This window comes from Sciurus carolinensis, chromosome 1 (assembly GCF_902686445.1).
Source record: "Sciurus carolinensis chromosome 1, mSciCar1.2, whole genome shotgun sequence".
Classification (NCBI taxonomy): domain Eukaryota; kingdom Metazoa; phylum Chordata; class Mammalia; order Rodentia; family Sciuridae; genus Sciurus; species Sciurus carolinensis.
This window is the reverse complement of record NC_062213.1, coordinates 94,868,141-94,884,954: the sequence shown is the minus strand read 5'-3', so window position 1 is coordinate 94,884,954 and position 16,814 is coordinate 94,868,141. Positions and strand designations below refer to the sequence as shown.

At 50.1% G+C, this 16,814-nt stretch overlaps 2 protein-coding genes across 3 annotated transcripts; both read left to right on the top strand.

Annotated features, from left to right (window-relative positions):
- Positions 1–1,062: 1,062 nt before the first annotated feature.
- On the top strand, positions 1,063–7,417 carry Flad1 (flavin adenine dinucleotide synthetase 1). Of its 2 annotated transcripts, none has more exons than XM_047545524.1 (8): positions 1,063–1,128; positions 1,606–1,828; positions 3,560–4,304; positions 5,009–5,156; positions 5,569–5,667; positions 5,747–5,936; positions 7,046–7,119; positions 7,226–7,417. In XM_047545524.1, the coding sequence occupies exons 2-8, from the start codon at positions 1,748–1,750 to the stop codon at positions 7,359–7,361; spliced, it is 1,473 nt and encodes a 490-aa protein (XP_047401480.1). In that variant the 5' UTR covers positions 1,063–1,128; positions 1,606–1,747; the 3' UTR covers positions 7,362–7,417. The 2 variants fall into 2 exon arrangements, with proteins under 2 accessions (XP_047401480.1, XP_047401472.1); XM_047545516.1 differs by lacking the exon at positions 1,063–1,128 and adding an exon at positions 1,151–1,396.
- Positions 7,418–7,900: 483 nt separating this feature from the next.
- Lenep (lens epithelial protein) lies at positions 7,901–8,086 on the top strand. Its single transcript, XM_047545566.1, has one exon. The coding sequence runs from the start codon at positions 7,901–7,903 to the stop codon at positions 8,084–8,086; it is 186 nt and encodes a 61-aa protein (XP_047401522.1).
- Positions 8,087–16,814: the final 8,728 nt, after the last annotated feature.

Here is a 16,814-nt window from a genome sequence, read left to right as displayed (position 1 = left end):
GGTGTGGTTCAGCATTCCTCCAAACAATAACTGTTAACTTTTCCTAAAAACATCCAGAAACCAGCAATGAATGTCACCATGGGAGCTGGAGAAATGCAAATTTCAGGTCCACCCAAACCTGAATCATCTGCAAATTAAAACAATCCCCAGATGATTAAAGTTATGAAGCACTCTTCTTTGCAACTGAAATGAGCAAGCCAGGCTGACATAATTAAGACTCCAAAATGGACACCCAAAGCACTCCCTATTTACCATCTTTCCCTCCAGAATTAAAATCTGAGAGGTGACATTTGAACTAGGGTGGTGCAAGAAGAACTTTTTACTTTTTCTTGTCAAAGAGGTTTTAAGTAATTTTATCATTTATGTTAGAGAAAATGAAGGTTCCACACACTAAAAGCTCCCCTACTCCAAGACCCTGTCCCCAAGCAATAACAATCATTTTTATCTCCCTCAACTTTCTTCTGCTACAAAATAAAATCCCAGCTGGACTCCATAGTATACCCCTGTAGTTCCAGCCACGTGGGAGGCCAAGGCAGAAGGTTCAAAGCCAGGCCCAACAACTTGGCGAAGACCTAAGCAACTCGGTGATACCCTGTCTAAATAGAATACAAAAAAGGGCTAGGGATGTGGTTCAGTGTTTAAGCGCCCCTGGGTTCAATCCCCGGTACCAAATAAATGAATAAAAAAGAATTCCTTCTGACTCCTTTGCCTGGAATGAGTCATGGTTAATAAAAACAGCCTATGCATACAAGAATTTGGGAGATTAGAATCAAGCCTCCGTTTACTTCAGCATCAAAAGGCAACACTCCAAAGTCTTGAGAGCACTTCCAACTACAACTTTCGCGCCCCAATGTCCTAGTCCCGCCCCACGTGAGCCAAAGCCGGGCTCCCACGTTTCCGGCGAACGTGGTTGTTGCCAATAACAACGTAACACCGCTCGTGCCTGCTGGGTAAAGACTGAAAGCGACAGTCGACTCTACCAATAGGATCACTGGGGACAGTCTAAACGACAGCCAAAATAACCAATCCATACGAGGTAATGAGAGGCGGGACTTTGAGTACGGAAGCTGTCCCGGGACGTGAGGGAAGGAAAGACAGAAAGACCCGGTGAAGGGACAAAATAGGCAGGTAATAAACTAAGAGCTCAGTAGTCAGAAGCTTGGTAAGAAGAGAGGATCCCGGACTAGAAAGGGTGCAGGAGGCTGCAGGGGAAGGCGACAGGGTTCTGGTCGAGGGGGGCGGGGGGAACGCATTTAAAGGGGCCAAGGCCCAGGGTAAGGTAGAAATTTAAAGGGACAGATGCCCCGAAGAGAAGAGACATTTAAACATTCAGATGCCCAAGATGGAAAAAAACTCTTGAGATGACCAATTCGGCACACCGAAGATACTTAAAGTGGTAGGTTCTCGGGAGAGAAGGGCATTTTTAGGAGACTAGAACCAAGCTTCAAAGACATTTATATGAGTATGGGTTGCGGTTTTGGAACACGTTTATTGAAGAGGCAGTAGTAAGAGTTGGTTATGAAAGGTCTGGTTAGAGTAAAAGTCTTACTCTAAGGAAGAAGGTGTACTTCTGCTCTCCTCCATTGTACTTTCTGGCTCCTTCAGGTTCCCTCCATCCCGGACCTTGTTCCCAGGCTATGGCCCCCAGTGCCCTGTAGACCTGGCAGTCCCACGGTGTTTGCAGGCCCTACTTGGGGGTCTGGGTGGCTACCGGAGGGCCCTCCAGAGGGGCAGAGAAGGCAGGACCATGGCATCTAGGGCCTCTGAACTTCCCCAGGGGCGCAGCGTGACGGCGGGCATCATCATTGTTGGAGATGAGATCCTCAAGGTGTGTCTGGGAGAGAAGGGGAGGGCGCGGCTTTTTCCTGACCCTAAGAGCTTGCAACCTGCTGAGGGAGGTGAACCAGGGTGGGAATCCCCTTGCCTGCTGCAGTAGGTTCTTGGAGTGAGTCCAACGTGTTTTGGGGAGGAAAAGTGACCCTCATTCTTTCAAATTACTGTGTTGAAAAACTTGTAGCAATGTCCCTACATTTTTCCAAGCAGTATTTTAGGGGACATAGGGATGACACAGCAATGACAGGAAGCCTAGCAAGTAAAGGAGGTAAAGGTGCACATGTTATATATTTAAGAGTCAGATCCCTGCTGGTGGCCTGGGCCTGTAATCCCAGCAGCTTGGGAGGCTGAGGCAGGAAGCTCTCAAGTTCAAAGCCAGCCTCAACAACTTAGCAAGGTCCTAAGCAGCTTAGTGAGACCCTGTCACAAAATAAATAAAAAGGTTTGGGGATGTGGCTCAGTGGTTAAGTACCTCTGGGTTTAATCCCTGGCGCGCTTTGGGTGCGCACGCACACACACAAGTTATATCTAGCCTATTTGGAAATAATTCAAGGTCCTCAGCAAAGAGGATAAATGAGCTAGAAGGAAGAGGAATTCCTTCTGAATGATCAAGGGTGTTACTCGAGGACATGGCCACGCATCAGGTTTATAAGAGTAAACCCTATTTTTTAAGAGCCTAGCAGTATGCTTATTACATCACACATGTGATTTTACTAAGCCTCACAACAATTCCATGAAGTTGGTGCTTTTATTGTGAATCTCAGTTAATAAGTAAATTACACAACTGAGGCTTAGAGAGGTTGAGAAACTTGCCTGAGATTACACACCTAGAAAGTGGTAGAAATGGGATTCTAGCATGATACTCCCTTACTCCTGAACACACACTTTTAAAAAAATTTTTTTAGATGTAGGTGTGCACAACACCTTTATTTTATTTATTTATTTTTATGTAGTGCTGAGGATCAAATCCAGTGCCTCACACATGCTAGGCAAGCACTCTACCACTGAGCCACAACTGCAGCCCTGAACACAAACTCTTAACCATTAAACCTCTAAAGAGAGGTAGAAGGAGATGGGACTGGAAAATAAAATAGTGTACACACCACAGACAGACTCAAATACTTGCAAAAGAATTTGAACTTTATTCTGCATACAGTTGGAAACAACAAATGGCTCTTGAGCCCAAAAGTTGATGCAATCAGTGACGCATTAGGAAGGTTACTCAGAAGACACAGAGCACAGCACTGTGGCTGGAGGCTGGGAGCTCAGCCAGGAAGCCGTTACCATTGTCATTGACCAGGTGAAAGGTGCTAAGGACCTGTTTCGTGACAGTGGGGACAAAGGAGAGCAGATGGGGAGACATTTCAGTAGAGTTGACTGAATGAAGAGCCTGGCTGGCTGTGGACAATGTCTGGGATGCCACTGACCAAAGTGACAACAGCCAGGGATACAGTGAGGCTGCCTAATAAGCACCTGGAGTCAGGGTTAGTAAGGAGGTGGACAAACTGTCCACACAGAATTGATAGTTGAATTCATAAGTATAGGTAAGATCAGGATCAAAGAGCAGAGGAGGCCCAAGGTGAATTTTTCCCACCCAGTCCAGGCTCAGCAGCCTGAAGGGGGTGTTCCTCAAAGAGCAGAGCACCCCATCATCAGACAGATGTAGCTATACCCCCTCTGCCTTTCATCCCATGGTATTGACAGTCTTATCCTCCCCAACCCCCAGGGACACACCCAAGACACCAATACCTACTTTCTATGCCGGACCCTGCGTTCTCTGGGGGTCCAGGTCTGCCGAGTCTCTGTTGTACCTGATGAGGTGGCCACCATTGCAGCCGAGGTCACCTCTTTCTCCAGCCGCTTTACCCACGTTCTCACTGCAGGGGGCATCGGCCCCACTCATGATGATGTGACCTTTGAGGCAGTGGCCCAGGCTTTCGGGGAAGAGCTGAAGCCACATCCTGAGCTGGAAGAGGCCATCAAAGCCCTCGGAGGACAGGGCTGGGAGAAGCTGTCACTGGTGCCTTCCTCTGCCCGCCTGCACTACGGCATAGATCCTCGTACTGGTCGTCCCTTCCGATTCCCGCTGGTCTCCGTCCGAAACGTCTACCTCTTCCCAGGCATTCCAGAGCTGCTGCGGCGGGTGCTAGAGGGACTAAAAGGACTGTTCCAAAACACAGCTGTTCATTTCCACTCAAAGGAGCTGTATGTGGCTGCTGCAGAAACCTCTATTGCCCCCATCCTTGCTGAGGCCCAGGCCCACTTTGGGCGTAAGCTTGGCCTGGGTTCCTACCCTGACTGGGGCAGCAACTACTACCAGGTGAAATTGACTTTAGACTCTGAGGAAGAAGGACCACTGGAGGAATGCCTGGCCTACCTGACTGCCCGTCTGCCCCAGGGGTCGCTGGTCCCCTACATGCCCAATGCTGTGGAGCAAGCCAGTGAGGCTGTTTATAAACTCGCTGAATCAGGTAGGGTCCTTCCTTGGGGAGGGGCAGCATGTACCAGGTCAGTGGTGCCATCCAAGATTTAGAAATGCAGGGCCTGTTGGAGGGGCTTCCCACAAATCTGAGAGAAGGTAGAAAGTACCTACTGCTGATTCATTCATTCTAATAAATATTGATTGAGTACCTACTCTCACCAGCACTGTGCTAGATGCTGGGGATATAACTCAACAGGACAAATGTATGCCCTGCTTTTATGAACCAGTGGTTTAACCAGAAGGGTAGATGGGAAACAGGACTATACATGAGGTGTGACTGAAGAGGACTCCACAGCTGGGAGATCAGCCTTGATCTAGGGCCTGAGACAGCTTTTCTGACCAACTGACAAAAGAGCTAAGTGATAAGGAGGATTTGGTTGGACCAAATCCAGGGGGTGGGCAAGAGCACAGAGAATGGAAGTAGGCCTGGAAGGAAACAGCTTGGGGTTTAGGGGAACGGCTAGAAACCAGAGCATCCCACACTTCCATCCCCAGCCCCCACTAGGACCAAAGTAAGGTCAGGTGGCTGAATGGCAGGCAGGGGACAGGGTCCACAGGCCCAGAGGGCAAAATGAAGGAGTTTGGACTTAATCCTAGGAACACCGGTAAGAGGTTAAGGATTTTAAACAAGGGCAACATGTCCCATGCAACAGCCATATGTCTCTGATGCCCACTTCCCTGCCTGCATGGCAGGGTCTTCTCTGGGGAAAAAGGTAGCAGGTGCCTTACAGACCATTGAGACTGCCTTGGCTCGGTACCACCTCACCCAGCTGTGCGTGGGCTTCAACGGGGGCAAAGACTGCACCGCCCTCCTGCACCTCTTCCATGCAGCTGTGCAGAGGTGAGCCTACCTCAAGACATCTAATGTCTAGTTCCCCTACTCCAGAAAGCAGGGAGAAAGCCATAGTGACCTGTCTGTTCCATTCTCCCACCCTGTGTATTAAGCATCTGACACATGCCTGGCCCTGGGTATAGATGTGCAGGCCACCATCCCTGACCACAAATAGGTCACAGTCCTATTGGGGAGGTGATATTTACCAGAAATCTCATTCCAGAGACAGGGATGCTCAGGTTCAAGAAGTGAGTGATCAGAGTGGGGTTCCCAGAGGAAGTTTGTCTGCTGGATTAAAAAAATGAGGACAGGGGAAAAAGGGAGGGTGTCCATCCCATGCAACAAAGAGAAGAGTGTGCTCTCCAAAGAGTCAAATTCCCTATCTGTGCTGGCAACCTTATGAATTCTTACCCTTCTCCAGGAAATTTCCTGATGTTCCAAAACCCCTCCAGATCCTGTATATCCGCAGCATCTCCCCTTTTCCTGAGCTGGAACAGTTTCTCCAGGACACCATCAAGAGGTACTAGAGGCCTGGAGGTTTGGGGTCCAAGAGGAACTTGGCCGGCCCACTCTGACCTCCACCTCTGTTCATTCCTAAGGTATAATCTGCAGGTGTTGGAGGCTGAGGGTGACATGAAGCAGGCCCTGGGTGAGCTGCAGACACAGCACCCCCAGTTGGAGGCTGTCCTGATGGGCACTCGCCGGACTGACCCCTATTCCCGTAGCCTCTGCCCTTTCAGTCCCACTGACCCCGGCTGGCCTTCTTTCATGCGCATCAACCCACTGCTGGTAATGGGGATAAGGATTTATTGCCTTCCGTCTCCTGTGCCCTGTCAGTCATTGCACCCTAGCTCCCCTGGGGAAGGAGGCCAGGGCCTGAGTCATGGATGAAGGGGCCCCATCATCCAAGGGAAGTTGTTCATTCATTGACCAGTATTTACTGAGCACTAATTCAGTAATAGGCATTGTTGCAATAAAGAGAAGAGTGTGCTCTCCAAAGAGCCAAATTCCCTGTCTATGCTGGCAACCTTTCTGCTGTGGACCAGTGACTTGGACCTGTGCTGTCTAATATGACAGCCATTAGCTATTTATTCATACTTAGGTTGTAATTAAAATTAAATACAAGTTACTAAAAACACTTATATACTTTCAAAGGATGAAGTTAATGACATGTGAATTACAGCTCAAAAAAATTTTTTTGGCACTGGGGATTGAACCCAGGGGCACCCTATCCACTGAGCTATACCCCCAGACCTTTTCATTTTTGGTTAGATTGATTCCCAAGTTTTGTTTGTTTGTTTGTTTGTTTGTTTGTTTTGAGGCTATTGTGAATGGAGTTGTTTTCCTCATTTCCCTTTCAGATATTTCATTGCTTATGAATAAAAATGCTTTAGATTTGTGCATTTCATTTTTTATTTTGAAACAAATTCTCAGTAAGTTGCCCAGTGGCCTTGAACCTGAACCTCCCAAGTAGCTGGGATTATAGGCATGCACTACCATGCCTGGCTTATAGCTCAAATTTTAAAAATTAAGAACAATTTAAAATTCATTTCTTCAATTATAGTAGCCACATTTCAAATTACCATCATATTAGACACACAGATATAAAACATTTCATGGCACAAAGTTGTAACCTGACAGCACTGACTTAGACACATAGTCCTTCCATGTTCTGGATGTGACACCCCAATGAAGAGTGGCTCAGGAATAGAGAGGGGTAGAGGATAAAGACCTTTTCTGCCTCACTGCTTAGTCTACACAGAGCAAGGTATACCAAGAAAACCTGATAGCAAGCCTCCCTCCAGGCCAAGGAAGCAGAAGAGCCATGGATGGGCCCCTTGCTAGATCGCAGGGGGAGAGGGAATGTTTGTGACTATTCTATGACTCTGACCTCCCAGGACTGGACCTACAGAAACATCTGGGACTTTCTACGTCAGCTGTTTGTCCCATACTGTATCCTGTATGACCGAGGGTAAGTTTAGGGGAGCAGAATGGGTATGGGAGAATGTGAAGGTGCTGGGATAGAGAGCCACACAGAGAGACTGCCACACACTTAAACTTTCATTTCCTCACTCCAGGTACACTTCACTGGGGAGTCAGGAGAACACAGTACAGAACCCAGCCCTGAAGTGCCTAGGCCCAGGAGGACAACCCACCTACCGTCCAGCCTACCTACTAGAGAATGAGGATGAGGAACGGAACTCCCGCATGTGACCTCCCATGTGGGAGAAAGGGGAGGGGACTGTCCTGTCAATAAACCGTGCCTCTCACTGTGCCTGTTGCTCTGATTGCGTCTTTCTGCTCCAAGAGACTGGGGAGGCAAAAGTGGGCCAGATCCTGCCAGCTCTAAGCTGGTCATGTTTACTCTGAGGGACCCAGGGTTGGGATGGAACAGGCTGGAAGGGAGCATCATGGATGATTCTCAATGTCAACCTCATCCAGAACCCACCAAAGGGTGGGAAGAGTTGTGCCAACCACTGAGAAAGGGGCAACAAGACAGGGCACCCCCCCGCTGGAGGAACGGACGCTGAGCTGGCCTGGCTGTGGAGATGGAGTGCCCAGGCCCTCCCTCCTACTAACCCTATCCCCATCCCTGTCCATAGGGGCTGACTCAGCCTTTTCCCAGGCGGAGAACCTTCCTTTGCTAGACCCTGGGGCCTTTGTGTCTAGTCATGAGGCCCGATGGGGGTGGGGACAGTTGATAAAAGGCACCAAAGGCAGCTCCCACACCCTTCCTCAGAACTGCTGCCCACATGCAGCCCAGGACACAGCCCTTAACCCAGGCCTTACCTTTCTCCCTTGGAGGGGTCCTGCGAGATGCTGGGCTCCGTGTGCCTGTCATTAAGATGGGCACAGGGTGGGAGGGCCTGCAGCGAACCCTGAAGGAAGTAGCCTACATACTGCTGTGCTGCTGGTGTATCAAGGAACTGCTGGATTAATGACACCAGGGATCTGCCTCCTCTACCCACTGGCACCATGGCTGGCATCGCTCAGGTGGGCAGGGTAGGTCAGATAGATGTGGCTGCAGCTTCTGTAGTAGAGCCTGCCTCACAGCTCCCCCATTTTCTTCTATAGCCCCATCGAGACTCCTGGGGCCAGCTGTGCTTGACCAAGGACAGATGGGCCACAAACAACGATTGAAGAGTGAAGTGTGAATCCTACTTTGAGTTGTGCCATCTGCCAGACTTGCCTCATCTCTGGGCCTCAGTTCCCAGCCTCTGCCTCTGGTGGACCTCCGGTGGGCAGGAGTTTGGCCTGCTGGCCAGCACTCCAATAAGACTACTGCAGGACCTGGCACACCTCTAAGCTTGGCACAGTGAGCTCGCAAGCCCAGATGGTTGATCTTACCATGCCTCTTAGTACCAGGAATGGGCTGCGCCCTAAGATCTCTGTTTGAGAATCGCTGAACTATACATATAATAAAAAGGCTTTGAGGCCAAAAGTTCTAAATCTCTAAAGGGGAATGAGACAAAAGTCAGCACTCTTAGGGTCTTAGAGCCAGAGTGCAGACCAAGGAGGGAAGGAAGTTGTTCTGGAATAGAAGTGAGATTGAAATCCAGGTTTCCTGACTCACTGGTGCCTGGGTGGGAAGAGTAGAGGGCAGAAAGGACAAGATCCTCCTGCCTGTGTACAGGAAGGGGTCCAGCTTGGGGTGTTTTACGAGGCCAGGGTATTAGAATGACAACCCAAAGGACTCAGTCCTTCCCCAAATAGGACCTGGTATAGGGAGCTCCCTGCTTCTAAGGAGTTTAGGGAAAGCACTGTGCTATTTCCAGTTTGTGGAGGAAGTGGGCCCCATGAGCTACACACAAAAGACCTCCCAGCTCACACACAAAACTACAAGAGAAAAGTATCTGTGTAGCCACACAGGTCCCTCAGGCTTATCAGGGCATGGTTCTGTCAGGACACAACAGTTTGAGTAAGTAGAATTGACTCCTTACTTCCCCTTGGAAGTCAATAATACATGCTTTCCCCAGTGGTAGGTACATATGCACATCATCTTGATCATACTTACTCACATACCCACCCACAGCTTTCCACAACTTCAAGGCAAGCAATAGGGCTTGTTCAAGTTTTCCTGGGCTCAGCATTCAGAGTTCCCTAACCTTCTTGGGGCCCAGCTATTGTTCATCCCCCTTTCTCACCTGGGATACTGGCCTAGATATGTATATGGGGCCCTCTTCCTCCCTCCCTGGAATCAGCTCTTCCTCAACCTTTTTAGTTAACTACTTTTCCTCTGGGTTGGTTTTATCCTTTTTGTAAAGGTAGTCATGCCTAAAGTAAAGAATTCTTTCTCTCTCTCTTTCTTTTCTTTTTTTCCCTTTTTTGCAGTTCTGGGATTAAAACCAGGGGCGTTCTACCACTGAGCTACAACCCCAGTCCAGCACCCAGTCATTTTTATCTTTCATTTTGAGATAGGGTCTTGCAAATTTACTGAGGCCATCCTTGAACTTGCCTTAGCTTCCCTAGTCATGGGGATTACAGGTTTGTACCACCACACTCCACTTAAAGAACTCTAATAATAAAAATCAAGTTTCCTACACCTATCCCCCACACCCTCTGCTTTCCTTCCTTGAAGATAACCATGGTAACCAATTTCTTGAAGAACATTCCAGAGATAGTATATGCAGGTCTGAATCTTCATTCATTCAACAAACATAATTGACTATCTACTATATGTAAGTCTGGATGTTTTGAAAACAGCAATAAACAAAATAGATCCCTGTACTTGTGAAGTTTACATGCCAGTGAGTGACAACAGAAGATAAACTATAGGGCTGGGGAGATAGCTCAGCTGATAGAGTGCTTCAAGCACAAGGCCCTGAGTTCGATCCCCAGTACCGCAAAAAAAAAAAAAAAAAAAAAAAGAAGATAAACTATAGTCTTTTTTTTTTTTTTAAAGTATATTGATATTATTAGGAGATAGATACTATGGGAAAAAAAGCAAAAGCTGTACTGGAGATGAGTGTGGGTGGGTCAAGGAGAGCCTAACTAAGAACTTCAGTGATTTTATTTTACTTTATTTTTATATTTGGTACCTGAGATTGAACCCAGGGGCACTTAACTGAGCCACATCCCCAGCCCTTTTTATTTTTTGAGATAGATTCTCACTAAGTTGCTTAGGTCCTTGTTAAGTTGCTGAGACTGAACCTTGTGATCCTCCTGACTCAGCCTCCCAAACTGCTGGGATTATAGGCAAGTGCCATTGCACTGGGCAAGACATGCTTTTTAAACTGGATAGTGGTAGTGCATGCCTGTAATCCCAGCTAATTGAGAGGCTGAGGTAAAAGGATCACAAGTTTGGACTAGCTTGGGCAATTTCATGCATGAGACCCTGTCTCAAAATAGAAAAAAAAAACAAAAACACTTTTTTTGGTACTAGGGGTTGAACCCAGAGACTTCACCACTGAACTACATTCCCAGTCCCTTTTTTTTTTTTTTTTTTTTTTTTTTTTTGCGATAGGATCTTGCTAAATTGCTTAGGGCCTCACTAAATTGCTGAGGTTGGCCTTCAACTTGCAATCCACCTCCCTCAGTCTCCCCAGTGGTTGGGATCACAGGTGTGTGCCATAGCACCCAACTCAAAATTAAAAAAAAAAAAAAAAAAATCAAAGGGCTGGGGGATGTAGTTCAATGTAGAGCATCCCTGGGTTCAAACCCCAACATTGGAAAAAGAAAAAACTTGAGCTCTTATGCTGAATGAATGAGAAACTATTGTCTGATATCAAACATGACCTAAGTTTTTATTTAAAAGGTTTATACTGGCTGTTGTGTTGAGAATAGACTTTAGAGAATAAAGGCAGAAAATGAGAGACCTATTAGGAGGCAAGGAGCACTATTTAGGCAGACACCTGGGCAAATCAGGTCAGACTAGAACAATAGCAGTGGTGAGAAGTGGCTAGATTCCAGATATGCTTTTTTTTTTTTTGTACCAGGGATTAAACACAGGGACCCTTAACCACTGAGCCACATCCCCAGTCCTTTTTTATATTTTATTTAGAGACAGGGTCTCACTGAGTTGCTGAGGCTGGCTTTGAATTCACAATCCTTCTGCCTCAACCTCCCAAGCCACTGGGATTAGAGAGGCATGCACCTGCACCTGGTGGCAAGATATATTTATTCTGCACATTGCTTTCTGTGTCTTGCTCTTTTTATTTTCATCTTATGTTTTCTAGTACTGGGGGTTTAACCCAGGGCCTCACACATGCTAGGCAAGCATTCCACCACTGAGCAACATCCCCAGCTCTGCACCTTGCTTTTTCTTCCTTCACATACTTTGTATAGGATCCATATACCACTGCAGCATGTATTAGAGTTTGCTCATATTTGTTTATGGCAGCCTACTACTCTATAGTACTTGAACTCAAGATTGTTTCTTATCCCTTGCAGCCCAGTACTTCTATTTATTTATTTACGTATTTGGTACTAGGAATTGAACCCAGGGGAGCTTAAGCATGGAGGTACAACCCCACCCCAGCTCTTTTTTTTTTTTTTTTTTTAGTTGTTGATGAACCTTTATTTATTTATTTTTATGTGGTGCTGAGAATCAAACCCAGTGCCTCACACATGCTAGGCAAGTGCTCTGCCACTGAGCCACAACCCAGCCCCCCGCCCCCAGCTCTTTTTATTTGTCATTTTGAGATAGAATCTCACTAAATTGCTTAGGGCCTCACTAAGTTACTGAAGCTGGCTTTGAATTTGTGATCCTCCTGCCTCAGCCTCCACCCAGTTGGGAGGTTGAGGTAGGAGGATCACAAAATTTGAGGTCAGTTTCAGCAACTTAGTGAGACTCTATCTCAAAAAAATAAAAAGCATTGTGGGGATGTGGCTCAGTGGTTAACTGTCCTGAGGTTCAATCCCCAGTACCAGAAAAAAAAAAAAAAAAAAAAAAGAGGCGAAGAAAGAAAAGAAAAAGGGAGCTGGCAATGTGGCTTAGTGGTAAAACATCCCAGAGTTGAACCCTCAAACCACAATTTAAAAATATATATATATATGGCATGACAAGGGTAATTATCCCATTTATCCCATTTTAATGTCAAATGGGCCCAGAAGTGGAGGTCAGGCAGCATTCTGCAGTAGAATGATTATTTACTGAACCCAGGTTTTCAGATCTTGAATGCAGGGCTAGTCAGGTGGTGGTACACACATGGAGTCCCAGTTACTCACCAGGCTAAAGTGGGGAGGATTGCTTGAGCCCAGTAGTTGGAGACCAGCCCACGCAACATAGTGAGATTCCTTCTCAAAAAAAAAAAAAACTCAAATTTAGGGCTTCTTCTAATCAGCCTGTCCACCTCTTCTGAGCTGGTGTTTGTGTGGATGGTGGCCCAAGTTTCCTGGGAGGATAAATCAGGCAAGAAAGTATGAACAGAACACCCACCCCAACCCACCCCCACTCTGGCCCAGTTTGCATGGACTTCCCACCTCAACCCTAAACTTCTCTTGCTCTTGGTTGGCTTCGGGGCTCAGCTGGGGATCCCAACTACCTCCTTTTCACCTAATCCACCCAGGCCAGGAGATCTTTCCATTCCTCTAGAAGGAAAAGGAAATGCTCCAGTTTCTCCACAGTGTTCTCTTCCCCAAATTAAGCAACTCAGGTTCTGAGCCTGCAAACTACTACGGAGGTTGGAATAGAGTGTGTAGTGGAGGGGGATGCCACGGGGAGGGGTGGATAAGATAGCATCTACCTCTTGGCTCCTTGTGGCCACAAGGGGTAGGGGAACAGGTGGGTAGGGTAGGAAGGGAGCAGGCAAGAGGGATGGACTGGCAAGTGACCCCCAAGTACCACAGCAAGAGGAGAAGTCGGTTATCCAAGATTCCCTGTAGATTACATCAGATATATAGTCCTCAATGGTGGAATAAGAGGCAGGCAGAGGAGAGAGGTCACCACCAAGAGGTCTGAGTAGGGGTGCTCAATACCGGGTATCATAGTAATGATCTCAGGGTAGAGGGAGTGGGTCCCACCTTTTTCACAACTACACAAGGAGGCATGCTGAAAAGGAGAGGTGTGGGGCCAGGCACAGAAGAGGCATGCATGTAATCCCAGTGATTTGGGAGGCTGAGGCAGGAGGGCTGCAAGCTCAAGTCCAGCTTCAGCAATCTAGCAAGGCGCTAAGCAACTCAGTGAGACCCTGTCTCTAAATAAAATACAAAATAGGACTGGGGATGTGGCTCAGTGAGTAAGTGCCCCTGAGTTCAATCCCCAGTATCCAAAACAAACAAACAAACAACAACAAAAACCTCAGCAATTTAGCAAGACCCTGTCTCAATAAATAAACAAATAGGATTAAGGACATGGCTTAGTTCAATCATCGGTACTAAAAAGAAAAATAAAGAAGGGTGTAGCAAACATTGCTGGCTCCTTGCAGCGCAAACCCCAAGGGCCTTGGCTCTTATTTGCACTTCGTTTACATGTGTTATTTCCCTCAATACACATAAGCCCCCACTCCATTTTTCAGTGGGTCTCAGATTCCAGATTTGGCGGCCTCGGAGCATATACATATCTCCTACCAATGACTGGTCCGTTACCCAGTACCTTTCCATCACGCGTCTCTGCCTTTTTTTATTTTTATTTTATTCACCTACCCCAGTACCAAAGCAGCGACCCTAACTCCTAGCAGGCTGGGTTCTAGGTCCAGGGGACCTGCGCCCCCTAGTGGCTGGCCGGATGGAGGCTGAGCGCCGAGGGGTTCTGTTTCGCCTTCTCTGGGACGTGGAGTTTTGGAAAATGTTCCCCGGAGCTTCCTGAAGCTAAATTTACCTCCCCTGGCCCTGGGGGGCGCAGAGAGATCCCGGCGGCGATTAGCACAGCGCAGCAGCCGGCTCCAGCCCAGAGGCCCGGAATAGGCGCGGAGTTATAAATAGTGCTGCCCGCAGGTGTGGGGGGAGTCGGCAGGAGGGGGTACCCCTGGCAGCCACGGCACCTTCAGGTGGGTTGGGCGGTCGCGGTGGGTGATATGGGGGGCGGTGGGTGGGGGGACTGCGGTCTGAGTGCCCCCAGCGGTTTCCTGGGCGGCGGGTTTCTCGAGGGAAGCGGAGGCAGCCAGGGGAAGGGGGGTGGGGTAGTGGGGAAGAGGTGGGCGCCTGGCGCAGACTGACGCCCCATTCCAGCTCAGCCCCTGCCTTTCCGAAACAGGCCCCCAGACCCACTGACTTTAGACCCCGCCTTGGCAAAGCCTTGCCTCTCTAGCGGCCAGAAGTCTTCTTTCCCCAGGCTTTGCAAGTATCTAACTTCTGCTTCTACCCTTCTGCGCACGTGGCCCAGCCAGTTCAGGCATCTGGCCACCACTGTTGAGTCGCTGTCCCCAGCCCCAGGTATATGGTCCTCCCAGCTGGGGCTTCCATCCTTCTCATGGCAAGCACCTTACTCTCTGAGTATTGACCCACCTCCTGCTACTTTTCCTGAAATGTTAAGGTCTAACTTGTCGCCTGAAGATTGAAATCTGAACGTGCGGATCTGAGGCGTTCCCCTATCTTCAGGAGGCCCCTGCAGGTTCCTCACTTGCCCTCCAGCTCCCAGTTCCAGTCACTGGCTGGAGGTTGTGGGGAGGTACCGCCGGGATTCCGCGGGAGGGGGCGGGGCCCCCAGTCAGCGTTCCTCTACTGCGGCTGTTTCGGGTTCGCTGTCTCGGGTTCGGCGCGGTAAGGGTCCAGAGTTGGGGGAATAGGTGGGAATTGAATTCAAGTTGGGGTTCCCGCCTCTGAGCGAGAGAGCTATTCGTACCATAAGAAAAAGAGAGAGCTGGGGATGCAGCCCAGTGGTAGAGTGTTTGCCTCGCGTGCGCAGAGCCCTGGGTTCAATCACCAGCACTGAAAAGAAAAAAAGAGAGAGCAAGCGAGAGAGAAATACGGGATGGGGGTCATTGCAGAACTAACAGTAACCAACAGTAGGTTCCAAAACTGCTGAGACCGAAGTGGGGAGTGGTAATCCTGCCGCAGAAAGATTCGGGTGGTGTCCTGCCAGACGCGACCCCCAGAACTGGGGGGGGGGGGGGCGAGGCTTTCGCGTCTTTGCTCCCTAGGGCTGGTGCCAAGGCGCCCGCCTTTCTATTGCCTCTGGAAGCCCGGAGCCACTTTTTTCCTCCCAACCGCACCCCCCATGCGCACCATCCTTTTTCTCCGCCATGCACCCTCCTCCCCGGAGCAGCCCCCTCTCGGTTTCACTTGTGCATCTGGCACTAACGTCTTGCCCCTGGCACGGCCCTTCCCCTGGTCAGCACGACCCCGACGACAGGAGAAGAGAAACACCAAGCCTGGACCACACCCGCTCCAGGCCCTACGGACCAGAATCTGTCCAGCGGGGCCGAGATGAAAACCCGGAGCACTGACCGGCCTTGGGACCCAGGGGGGACAGAGACCATAGGAAAACCTGGAGCGGATTATTTGAGCCGGAGCGCCCCACGCCTGCTGTTACCCCCTCCTTCCTATAGCCCCCCTAATTCTCCAGTGAGATAATGTCTGGGGTGGGGGGCTGTTTGGTTTGGCCTGGGCCCTCAGGGGCGCCTCACACTTTCCGCCCCTGGCTAGGGCGCAGGGCAGCGGCCCCGAGGCTGAGTCACGGCCGGGGAGAGCAGGAGCAGAGGGAGGGAGGGACCTGGACTCCGCCCCTCCCCCTGCGCGGGGATCCCGGGTCAGCCCGGGTGAGGGCCAGGGCCCCCCTGGCGCCGCCCACTGTGGTCCAACAGGTTGAGCTGGTGTCCCGCGGAGCCACCTGCTGGAAAGGGAGGGAGGCCCCCCTGCGGAGGGGGTTGGGGAAGCGAAAGCGAGTCCGACCCGGTTCGGCCTGGCCTGCTGCTGCGAAGCCGAACCTAGCCCGAGGGAGCCGGATTTGACTCCGTTTGACATTAGTGGGAGGGGCCCTTTGGGGTACGTAACACCGCAGGCCCAGTTGGAAAAGTCCCATACAGGCTACCTTTCTCAGGGGGGCACTGAAAAACACATGCTGGTCCTCCCCCAAACCCACACACATAAACATCCTAAGACCCACGTCCCCGCCTCGCCACCTTGGTCTTTAAGCAAATCCATGTTAAGACGTCCCTCCGCCGTGGAGACTCAGTTTCTCCACTTAGGGAACCCGCGGGATGGAGGCGGAGAACAGGAGCGTGAGCGCACCTCCCCCCTCCTCCTTGCGGACACGGCCCCTCCCCTCTGACAATGCCAAGGCCGCAGCGGGCACCGGCTGGAGCGCAGAGGCTTCTTACCCCCAGGCGCCGTTCCCTCCCCGCGGGGTGCCATCACGCGTGGGGAGGGACATAGGGTGCCCGCAGCCTCAACTCCCCCACTCCTGAAGGAGCGTGGGGCGTAGGCACCAAAGCTGAAGGCCGAGTGGTCCCCCTCCCCCGCCCTCCTGGGGCCCTGACCTGATTATAGCCCCTCTCGGGACCCCCTCCCTCCAAACCCTAGGTCTTCACCCCCACCCAGTCTATCCTTAACCTCTCATACCCTTCCCTCTCGAGGTGCTGACCCTAAGGAAGCCCCTCTTGGAGGAGAGGGAGCCCCTAAGGGGGGTGCTCCATTCCCAGGCCGCTGCGGACACTGCCCCCTCCCCCCTCCCCTTCAGGTTTCAGACCGGCCCCTCGGCCCCGCCCCCTCCCTGGTTTCACGCAAGGCGGGATCCACTTGGGATGGGCGGGTGTACAAGCCAATGGGCGGGCCAGGCGGTGGAGTACA